This window comes from Crotalus tigris, unplaced genomic scaffold (genome assembly GCF_016545835.1).
Source record: "Crotalus tigris isolate CLP2741 ecotype Arizona unplaced genomic scaffold, ASM1654583v1 scf7180000017551.9496454, whole genome shotgun sequence".
Taxonomy (NCBI): domain Eukaryota; kingdom Metazoa; phylum Chordata; class Lepidosauria; order Squamata; family Viperidae; genus Crotalus; species Crotalus tigris.
Genome location: NW_024096469.1, coordinates 7,881,142 through 7,893,443, shown reverse-complemented (window position 1 = coordinate 7,893,443; position 12,302 = coordinate 7,881,142). Strand labels below are relative to the sequence as shown.

The window sequence follows — 12,302 nt, the reverse complement described above, 5'->3', positions numbered from 1 at the left end:
CAAGCGCATCCAATCACCTTTGCCTTCAAAGAACAATGAAAACTGAACTGCCTGTTCTAGCTGTCTTTCCTTGACATCCTTATGGAGGAAAGCACCACCAGTCTGTTGTATGTAGACATAATAACGGCAGAGAAGAAAGCCCTCTTTGCAATATTACTACCGTGCACTAAGAATTCAGATGAGCTTCTGTTACAATGGTAAAGTGTTTCCAGACAAATCAGAATTAGTACTCTAATTTCAAATCTTGATTTTCAATCCTGGCTTCTTTCGCTCCTCGGTAATCCTTTTTCCTTACAATATTTCGTACTTTTAACCCTCCTGTTTTCTGCCTGCTTTCACTTACAGTTATGAGTCTACAATTTGGATCTACCCTGGGACTAAACTGGTCTCCCAATTTAGCTAAGTTTCTCATCAAGTGAAAAAGACCATGGTTACGCATATATAGATGAAGTGCCGATGCATATTTTCTTTTGCAATGATAATTTTTTTCAGGTTTTACTGTGTAACCCTGTACTGCTGTTAAGGAGAAGAGTCAAAACATTCATACTAACTAAACCATTCTCTTGTTTTCTACACAATTCCAGTATTACTTTTATAATAATAATCTGTATGCTGCCCAACTCCCAATGACTGTGGGTGGCTCACAAGCAATAACATTAAGAAAAAATGCAATAAAGAAAGAACAGAGGAATAAAGAACGGCAAAGAAGACAAGATGTGGACAGGAACAAAAAAGAAACAAATCACACAATCCAAGGGCTTCAATCTTCTTGCCAAAGGCCTGGGCAAAGAGCCAGATCTTCAAGGCTCTTCCAAACACCAGCAGCTTAGGGGCCATCTAGATCCTGGGGGAAGTCTCATTCCAGAAGGCAGGCACTGCTACAGAAAAGGAGTCCTGATAGATGGCAAATAAACCAGACATAGGCGGTATAACAATAATAAATAATTTCATTACATTTATTATAGCCACCCACTCCAGCAGATTCTGAAGACTTAAACCTTCTTTTAATTGTCAGAAGAACAATTTATTTATTTATGAGACTTATATACCGCTTTAAGTGCAAGCACTCTCTAAGCGGTGTACACCAGTAAGCAATGTATATATATATATTTACATTGCCCCCAACAATCTGGGTCCTCATTTTACCTACCCCGGAAGGATGGAAGGCTGAGTCAACCTTGAGCCGGTGAGATTTGAACCGCTGACCTGCTGAATACAGTCAGCTAAAGTGGCCTGCAGTACTGCACTCTAACTGCTGCGCCACCTTGGCTCAATGCTTTCAGTGAATTTTGACTTTTATTATTTTTGAAAATGATTAAATAAGAAGTACCCAATTGTTTTCCTCCAGACAACTTCTGTTTATTCTCCCAACTGGGAGTTTTCTCACAGCTGGTTTAAAGGCACCATTCCCTTCTCTCTGTGTAGGTAAAAAAATCACTGCTGTGATTGTTTTGATCTGACTCTATCTTGGTGCTGCATTGTATATGGTACTGAATGAATCCTTAACTAGCAAAGGTGCTAATATACCATCTCGTTTCCCCTGCCTATGGGAGTCTTCTCTTTTGACAGCATCATCTGCTAGTGTGAAATGTACACATCAGGATGATGTAACAAGGATGTGCAGAGCTGCTGTGCCTTTCCTGACACTGTACTTTGTACATCTTTCACTATCACATATCCATCTGGGCTCCTCTTTCTTCCTCATTTTATCTTTAGAGGCTCATAATTCTTAGGAAGAGCCTGCTGGAAGGCAAAAATGACTAGCTTATATTCAGAAAAATGACTAAAATTGATAAAGAGTCTATGGACATTTGGAAACATTTCTCCCTTTTTGTGTTCCTCAATTCTGTATTCTTATGTATTCCTTTTCTGTGGTTTACTGCAGTGAATGCTGCATTTGCCTGCAGTAGGGCAATGGGATAAAGTGCAAGAGAAAATAAAGGCAGTTGGAACAACCAATGAGGTTTCATGCAACTCTAATACTTGTAGTTTTACGAAGGTAAAGGAAGGAACAAAGAAAAAAACTGGGCTTGGTTTTTCCTGATGGACAGATATCATCACTCAGAGATCACAGATCACCTGATGTTATGAGACAGCATTAATTTTATATGCTTTGTTGCTCTGGTGGATTCAGTTGGTTTAGGCAGGAAAAACTAATTCAAATGCATGGTGATGACAGAAAACTTAAATTCTGGACCAGGACCTAAATGAAGTTTCATGTGAATGGAGAAGATCATCACTGCTGAGGCATATTGGTGCCAATTTAAATTGCAAGTGGGAAAAGAGTCATTACTAAAGTAGCCCTCACATTCTGTGCTTCTTGTTATTTCACCCACTACTTTTCATCACAAGAAATCCTAACAAAAGGCTTCTTGAAAATTCAAGCACACTAAGTGTCTTCAAAATCTTTTAGCTATTGTCTTAGTCACCTTTTAGAATATCATAGGTTCACAGAAACTCTATTATGTGGACCCTGCTAAGTTGTGGCATACCGTGTTAACTGGGAGACAGAGAGAGAGAGGCCTCAATTCATACAAAAAATTGCTGGGCCCATTAAATGTTTGCCAAAATTTGTCAAGAGAACCTGTACAATAACTGTACCATTTGCACGTGTATACACACATGTACACACACACACACATGCATACATATCTATCTATCTATCTATCTATCTATCTATCTATCTATCTATCTATCTATCTATCTATCTATCTATCTATCTCAATCGATACATACTGGTAATAAATGCATACATAATACATGCATACATAAAGCATACATGCATACATACATACATACATACCGATCCCATGTTAAAAAGTACATGCTGGGAGACAAATATTTGGGACAATTCTGCATTGTTTTTGTTTAACAGATATGACTATTTTTGATGCATTATTGAGCCAGTCCATACTGAGATTTCATTAAGTGCTCTGGACCATTTCTCAAATGGTCTCTAAAAGCTTTTGTCTGAAAGCAGATGAACAATACTCAGCTTCTTAAACAAAACATGCCATGTCTCAAGACTAGCTGACATTTAGTTCCTTTGCTCTGAAATATCTCAACTCTATAGCAGATGAGTGAAAAAAAATCTTGCATTCAAAACAAAGGTGATAGAAATGTTTTGATTACCCTTTTCTTTAAGGACAAACCTGCTTAACTGTATGGACAACAGCACTTGAAAAAAAAAAGAACAAAATATGTATAATTGACTACCACTGTACTTTGGAGTAAGGTCAATTAATGCAGTGCGACTTACTTCTGGGTAAATTTCTCTATATGTGCTGTTTAATAGAAAGGGGAACAGATTTTATGATGAATCAAAGTGTCGTGAATTGCTACGTGGCTTATAATCCATCACCAATCTAGTAATCAAAAAAATTCAGAGGAGATTCGAATGGCAATAATCCTAAATGACATCAGTTTCTGAAAACTGCTGGGGTTGTTTGTTTGTCTGGTACAAGGGGAGGGGAGGAATACACAACTATCTCATTTCTAGAGCCATCTTTACGATTCTGTCAGTAGCTAACAAAATGGATAGAGCCAGGATATTTGGATTCTTCCTCTCCCCATCACCCCCCGGCCCATTTTTGATTTCTGGAAGGATTTTGGACGTTTTCACTAAAATATATTAAGCCTATTCACAGATGATACTGTATTTCTCTGGGTTTTCCCCTCTTAAAATATGCCACTACCCTTTGGCAAATATGATTAATGTGGCATTGGAGATCACAAAGAGGGGATTGGAAGCCCCATGTAGATTGGGAGTGTTAGGTTGCCCCCACTTATTTTCCAGGAGCTTTAGATAGTCCTCACTAGTTTTAAAGAAGCATACAGTTTTCTTCATGCCAACCTAGCAGTTCAAAATCATGCAAATGCAACTAGACTAATAGATACCACTTTGGTGGGAAGGTAACAGTGTTCTGGACATCTTTGGATATACTCATACTGGCCACATGACCACAAAAGTATCTTCAAATAGTGCTGGCTCTCTTGGCTAAGAAACAAAGGTGAATCGGACGCAACTGGATAGGGGCAACTTTATCTTTAGTTTTCTAGCATCAACTTACCACATGGCATGCATATAGGTTGGAGGTAAACGGGGGCTGCTGACAGGTGTGCAGTTATAAGACCTCATTATTCTTTCTGCCAGCAAAAAGTTTCGAAAGAGGCTTGCTACTAGAAGATCCTGTCGGAAGAGCTTTTGGAAAAGATCTGCAAAAACAAACAAAAAACTCACAAAAGTTGTACCAAAAGAATGTGGCTGCTGCTGGTGGAATTAGAACATTCCACCAAGAACGCCTGTAAAATTATTTATCTATTCAATTTATATAAATAAATTGAATAAATATATAGCCACCCATATCACGTTTGTGGCTCTGGGTAGCTTACAGTCAAAACTTAAAGTGGTTTATGGTGTAACATGTGCAGATCTAGATGCAGACGTAATTCCCTTTGTCACTGCATTTTGCATTAACTTAAACCTCCGAATGTGCTTCAAGGGCAGCCCCATAAAGAGTGTATTACAGTAATTTATACAGGGCATGAGTAACTAAGTGTAGAGTTTCCTGATTCAGTAATGGATATAAGTGGCATACAACCTGGGCCTTCTAGCTACAACCGCCACCTGCTCTTTGAGCAGGAATTATGCGTCCAGAAGGACCCCGAATTTCCTGCCTGGTTTGTTTGGGGAAGAGCAATCCCATCCTGAACCAAAGATGGTAAATTCCTAGATCCAGGTGGCCCCAAAACCCAAAGTCACTCAGTCTTGTCTGGGTTCCTGTTCTTCCCCATCCAAACCCCTATTGCCTTCAATCTCTCACCAGAGGTTATCAAAAAGCACGGCCAATGCTACTTCAATCCTATACCCAGACATGAAACCTGACTGAAAGAAGTCTAGATTTAATCCAGAACCCACTGTGTTGCATGACCACATTCTCAATAATCTTCCCTAAAAAAGGAAAGATTGGATATTGGATGAAAATTGTCCATAATGGTTGGGTACAGCAATGACTTTTTGAGGCGAGGCAAGATCAATGCCTCTTTAAAGGTTACTGGTACCACTCCTTTTCTCAGAGATGAATTTATTGCTGCTAAGACCCAACCGCATGTCACCTCCATAGAAGCTTTCACCAAGCAGGAAGGGTTTGGGTCTAATAAACTCAGGTGGCTGAGCTCACAGTCTTAAGAACAGGGTCTGCTTCCTTGGGCCCAACAGGTTCAAATCCTTCCAGATAACATGACAAGAGTGTCTCTGGCATGTCCACAGGACCTGCACCAAGGCTGGCATCCAGCTGGGAATGAATCCGAGCAATTTTGTCTGACAGATGTTCTCCAAACTCCTCTATGTTATATACTAACTTTTATATACATCAACATATTTACAACGTATTTACAAAACTCAGCTTAAAAGAGTTTTCAATTAAGACATTTCTGCCCAAATTTTCTAGTTCTGGAAAGTACTACAGAAGTAAGGTAACTCAAACTCCGGTGGTAATACATATGTAAGTGGCAGTCACTCTCAAACAATGAGATCCCTCCCCCCACACCAATACATATGAACTTCTTAAAGTGCTCTTGTAAGAAAGCATTTACAGCAAGCTGAATTGACTCTGAATGGCAACAGGAGAAGAATCAATGAGGAACCAGTAAATCAAATTGTTTATATTCATTGATCATATTTCCAAAGTAATATGGCTAACATGCTGACCTAGTAGGAAGAAATAAATGACGAGAAGGAATAAATAATAAGGTGGCCCAGATCCCAAATGGATTTATCGCAATCCTTCTAATGTCATGCTATAATTGACAGTGTCTGCCTTTTCATTTGTCTTGCTTTTGCAGTGTAGTAGGCCAAAGACATATAAAGTCTGGTTATGCTTTTGTTCAGCAAAATGCCAATGCTTTACTGGGAGCCTGATATATACTGTACTATGGCATGCATGAGAAATAAAATTATGTTGTATCTTCAAAGACAGATGGTTGCTTTAAGGGGCCACAACAAAGCATATTTATTGAACGCTTTTCCATCATATGCCATGCAAGGTCCTAAACTCCTTGGGTGAGTACATCTTAAAGAAAACAGAACTATCATTTCTGTGGGAATGAAAGATGGTGACCAAACATGATGATTCAGAGCTTCTGATGCTGAAAAAGAATAAGATTTGGCTCAGTCCTATTTTCTCTAGCCCAATAAGTTTTTTTTCCTCTTTTTTTTTTAAAAAAAAAATTTCTGGGTTCTCACTGTATCCTGTTCTCCCTTCTCATTGGAAATTAGTTTTCTACTCTTGCCCTCTTCTATTATGATCAAGCTACATATATTACCGGTAGTTCTGTGGACTTATCTGTCATAATCTTACCTCTGGGTAGGACGTTCCATGCAATTGTATCCGTGATGGCTGTAAAAATCCAATTCAATTCTCCTAGAGGCGTTCTCCTGTCATTGAGCCTCCCAGGAATTCTACAAGAAATAATGAAATTTTATCATTAAGCAGAAACACACTGAAATAATGTTCATAATGGCAAAAAATACCTAGCCAACAAAAATATGAGCTCTTACTCTTCTAAGTAATAAAGGATAAAAAGGAAGTATTTCTTGGTTGTACTGGTTTTTACTGGAATAAAAAGGCTCAAATGTTGAGTTTCATCAAGTATATAAAAATACCAGACAACAATAAAGCCCTTGCATAATTCAGGGTAAGTGCTAATAAGCAAACAGGGGAATACTTTTACGGTTTTTTCCCTCCTAACATTACAATAAGGATGAACTACATGCTAAATCACTGATTATATTGACTAATAAACTGTTGAATCTTCTTGAAAATGAGCAACGTGGGAAGTAAGGAAATACTGAATAAATTGTATAATGAGGCTTTTGCATTTTAGAATGCAAAATATAGAAAAATATGTATCACTAATCTAAAAACCAACCTCATATGGAATACAGCAATTAAAGCTTATAATATAAATCCATTCTTCCAATTTTCCAGTTATGAGGATATTAGAAAAAGAAACATAATATTTTCTTCAGAAGCAAAATTTCATTTAAATAGAAAACATTAAAATTGTGGTTTGAATACAGCAAAGAAACCATTCATTTTGTGGCACAAGTAACATTTGGCTGCCTCAGAATCAGACCGGAACAACAGGGTGATTTAGAAATTGTACCTCACTTCACAGGAGGGCATTAAGGTGTGCCCTCTTTCCCTCAAATTTCAGTGGGTCTTTATTTCATATAGTTGAAAAATGAGTGTCACTAATCAGTTGCCAGTATGATGGCTTCCAAAGTAATTGCTGTTAACCTACACTGTTCACATGAGGCTTGGCAGAAACTGAATCAACACAGATTCAGACCTGAGAATTTGGGGTAGGAAATCAGTTCACGTCTACGAACATTAAAATATTTACTCGCTCTCATCAGTAATATAAAATTGAAAATGGTTTATGTCATGTTTCTTGGCTGGTAAAGCCAGCAGTGATTCTGCAGTTACTGTGCTCAAGATTAGATGGAATATATTCATTAATAGGACCTCCAACTCAGTGCTTTAAAAATATGCATTCTAAGCAAGTTACTTCTATATGTCAAAAAGCATATGTTCTCTGCAAATCGCTTCTGCATGTCACCTTCAAGTGGATGGAAGATCCCTGCCTCTACTGAGAGAGAAAAATGGTAATTAGTCTTATTCTGCACAAGAGGAAACAATAGAGTTACTCCTCAATTTACAACCACAATTTACAAGTGGTTATTAAGTGATATGGCTTGTGATTTCCCATGGGACTACTTCACTCAATGATTGCAATCCTGGCACTTGGGATTGAGGTTGTTAAGTGAACATAGTTCCAGATAAGGAGCATGGGATGTCTTGGGGGTGGGGGAGATCCTGGGAGACTCCACTCAGGAGCTGGAAATTCTCCGTCGAAATTCATGGGCATTCCATAGCTGCTGTCACCTCCTAAGGCACCCCTTTCCTTATTATGTTGCGTCTCTGCTCAGGAGCTGAAAATCCTTCCTGCTAAAATCCAAGCTGGATTTTCAGCCTCTGAGCAAAGATATTCTTACACACAGCCCGTGCTGGGCTTTTCCCAGCTGCCTTACCTTATTGTACTGACTCTTCACTTTCTCTTTGGATTTCAGTTCCCTCTCAGGTCTGAGGGCACTCCTTCAGTGGAATGCAGAAACAGAATTCAAATCTTCAGGATTTGAGCTTCATTTCTGCACACCACCAAAGAAGTTCAACTTGTGTCAATGCGTGGAAAGGAATTAATATTAAAAACAATTAGCAACTAAAACCTATACAGTGCAACTGCCAGGAGAGCCCAGCTATTCAAGAATAGGACAGCCATTTTATGGGCTCCACATCACTCTTTGATCCCCAGGCCAGAAGCAAAGCCAGGTATTCAGGACTTTCCAGAAGGCCGTCAAGGTTAGGGCCCAGCCTGACTTCAGGGTGGAGGGGAAGTGATGTTCCCTGTGGTGGGTACATCAGAAGAACAGGCCCTCCTCCTATGTACTGCATGATGACACTACCTAGTGGATGTAAGCTGGAATAAACCTCTTCTGTTGAATTTCATAGGATGAGTAGATGTCATTGGGAAGAGGTTATCCATCAAATAACCCAGCCACCTGCCACATGGGGCTTCACAAATAAATAAACTAGGGCCTTATATTGGACCCAAAGCAAATTAACAGAATTAGTAGCAGAAATATAATGCATATCAATGATTTTGAATACCTGCACCATGCATTTTGCACTGAAGCTTCCAAATGCTCTTCAAGGGCAGCTCCATGTAGAGACCAGTCATATTCAAAACTAAAGATTGTAAATTCCTAGATCCAGGTGGCCCTCAAACCCAAAGCCACTAAGTCTTGCCAGGGTTGAGCTAAAGCCTCTTGTTCCCATTACCCCCCTCCCAGGTTCCAAACACAGAAAAAGGAGGTTGGCAGCATTGCTTAGTTAACTATGGGAGGAGATATACAGCATATATAATGGATGATCTCATCCAGCGATTCATGTAGATGTTAAACAGGAGCAGAAAGAGTATTGACTCCTATGGCACAGCACAATTTAAGGGCCAAGGGTGGGACTTCTTGTTCCCATCAACATTAACTGAACTAGCCACTGAGGAAGGAAGGGAACCAGGTCAATAAAATGCCAGCCACTCTCTACTCAAGCAACCGGTCCAGAAGGATTCCATGGTCAATAGTACTGAAAGGTGCTGAGAAGTTAAGAAGAGCAAGAATGGATGCATTGTCCCCCATCCTGCTCTTGCCATAGGTCATCAAAAAGCATAGTCAGTGCTGTCTACGTCCCAAACCCGGGGCTGAAACCCAGCCAAAAGGAGTCCAGATAATCTGTATAATTGAGGACCCTCTGAAGCTATTGCATTAAAAAGGAAAGATTGGATACTGGATGAAAATTTTCCAGAATGGCTGGGTCCAGTGATAGCTTCTTGAGGAGAGGGAAGACCAGCATCAAGTAAATACAATGACTTAAAGCATGAGCCTGTAATCTTTGGGGAAACATGCAGGATTTGGAGAATAATCTATGAGTACTTCTACAAAACAACTACCAAATAAATAGGACGAGGAACTTGCTGGGTGCCCAGGAATATTTTAGTGGACATTCTGTTACCCTTGGGCACTACATGGGATACCCAGGAATCAAAAGATATCATCTGTCTCTGGTCCATGCAATTCCATTGGGTTTTAGAACAGAGTTTCCCCAAGATGTCAGAAATACCATCTAGCTATAAAGCATGTGTTCCTGAATGCCCCATTTTTTAAAAACAAAAAGATTCAATGCCAGCTTTTCTCAGCTGGGGTTCTATAGAACCCTTGGTTTCCATGAGAGATCATTAGAGGGGTCTGCGAGAAATTGCGACTGAAACAAAATAAATATTTTCTGAACTTTGCACAATGCTAGCACATGCAGTGGTGGGAATTTTTACGTGCTGTAATTTATTTTACTGATCATGCTAGTTTATCGTCAGCTGTAGATATAATAATTTTAATGTAGACCTAAAAATTATTTCAAGGGTCCCTCCAGGGTAAAAAAAAAAAAAGTTTGAGAAAGGCTGCCTCTGTGCAAAGTAACTCAGACTAGATATATCTTGAATATCTAAAAACAAGCAACTCTTCAGGGAGAAAGAAGCCACTGAATACATTTTTTACATATTCTCACAGTATGTTTTTGATGCTTAAAGGTACTTGATAAAACTATTTTCCAGAACACCATAAACTGTGAGATTACTTACTGTTACTAACTGCTGATCATGTCTGTTGCACAGTTCAATTGGTATAACAGGTATAATTCTGGTAGCTTTCACATAACTACTTATCTATAATTCTTGCTACTGGCCATATTTTTTGGGACAGATCTAGAATCCAAAACATTTTGAGGTTATCTGCCATTACAAATTACAAATCATTATTCCACAGAAACTTCTAATTATCAAATGGAATAACATTTCCAGCTAGTCTTATAAAAATCAACAATTTTTCCTATGGGATCATTCATCAAAAGACACTCCTAGTGATTTGCACGGAATGAAATGATTGAAATGAAACAATCTCCTTTGTTCTAAAGAGTGAGAGATGCTTTGTGCTTTTAATACCTCCAGTGATCCATCTTTTTAATGGTCCATCAAACAATTCCACTCTTGGAACTAAATTCTTCTTTGTAGGAAGGTAGTGGTGAAGAAGCAAAATTAATATTAATGCAAAAATGTGCTCTAAGACCGTATTAATACTCAGGACTCAATTTGGACCTAATATGACATAGCTGGCAACATTTTAAGTAAGATAAGCTATAATGAAAATCACTACAGCATGCATTCAAACCATTTAAGAAGTGCAAACGCAGAGGTGGAAATGTAAATCTAACTCATTACAATCATACACACTACAATGGCTCTTTTAAAAATGTAATAAAAAACAGATGCAAGACTGTCCTAGAGCTTTGCAACTTAAAATTATATAGCCAAGCAGTTACATATACATCTCTTTATAAGTCACTTATGCTATCACAGTACTATAATCAATGCAACTATTCTCAGAATAAAAGATGCTCATCAAATTTACATGAATGTGAGTTTTACGCCATTTCAATCCGGCCAACTCTAATATCTGTCAGAATACAATTAATAACACACAAGAATAATTTTTAAAAACTCACAATAATTCCAAACTCATTAAAACTATAGCACCATCTCTTACCATTAGGAAACATTACAAGCACACATTACTTTGCTCCTCCAAGGCTTTGAAACAATGAGGTCTTAACCAGTTTCTTGAACACTGGTAAGCACGGTTTAGCACACATTAGGAACGCTATAGCTAATGCACAGCTTCTGTATGACAGAACATTTTTCAAAGCTTTGCTTTTTATTTTTTTCTTTTAACTTAGCTTTCTGTGGTCTTTGGCCTTTTCTCCAAACCATCTCTCTTTTATCCTTACAACAAATTCCTATTTCTCAGGATGCTACTTATAGTTCCTTTTACTAGCTGCCCTAACTCTGAGCTTCTTACTTCCAGCTTTTCCTATCCTTTGGGATCTCTTGGCAGCGTTCAGCCTTTTTCCAATGCTGTCCATAGAAGCTATATTAGTTTTCAGTTTAAATGAAGTGGTAACTATTTTTTTTCTCACTGAAGACTGACAGTTGGAACACTTGTAAATATTTCATGCCATTATTTCATTTCAGCTAATCTTGCCAGAGCCTTTACTGTCACCAGTGCAACAGAACATAGACATTTAAGAACAGTTCAGTGAGTTTAAAAAAAAGCTAAAAAAAAACAAAAAAAACGGGCAGCATATTTCATCTTTTGGATTCAGGGACTGTGGTAGATATAGCTGAAACTCAATAATACATGTAGTTCTATCAACTGTCTGTTATGAAGTTTGATGTCCAAAAGCTAACACTGCCTTTGAAACACAATATAGTTATCCGAATTTATTCCTGACCATCAGTTAATACTGAAATATAGAGAATATTTTGACATATTTCAAAGAAGGGAAAACCAGATCTCATTTTCTTTCATGTGATTCTTTATTCCCAAATAAACAAAAATACATTAAAGATATATATTTTTAAAAGTTATTTACAATGGTTGCAAGCCAATTACCCATCAATGAAGCCAATAACCTAATACACTGGAAAAGAAAAACTAAACAAAATACACCAGTCAAGTATATGAGAATCAGATGGTCAGCTAATTATTGGGGAAAAGGCAGTTTATCTCTGCCTCTGATATTATTTGGAAAATTTGGGATAAATAAGGACCTAGGAAAAGAAAGAGATAGTAT

General features: G+C 38.2%; 1 protein-coding gene across 3 annotated transcripts in view; it reads right to left on the bottom strand.

The window, feature by feature from the left end:
- Window positions 1-12,302, bottom strand: part of RPTOR (regulatory associated protein of MTOR complex 1) — a 425,821-nt gene that overhangs the window by 177,227 nt on the left and 236,292 nt on the right. For all 3 annotated transcript variants that reach the window (XM_039346112.1, XM_039346121.1, XM_039346131.1), the window contains exons 8-9: window positions 6,360-6,460; window positions 4,071-4,215 (exon numbers count right to left, since the gene is read on the bottom strand). In XM_039346112.1, the coding sequence (XP_039202046.1) occupies window positions 4,071-4,215; window positions 6,360-6,460 (246 nt within the window). The remainder of the gene's footprint in view (window positions 1-4,070; window positions 4,216-6,359; window positions 6,461-12,302) is intronic.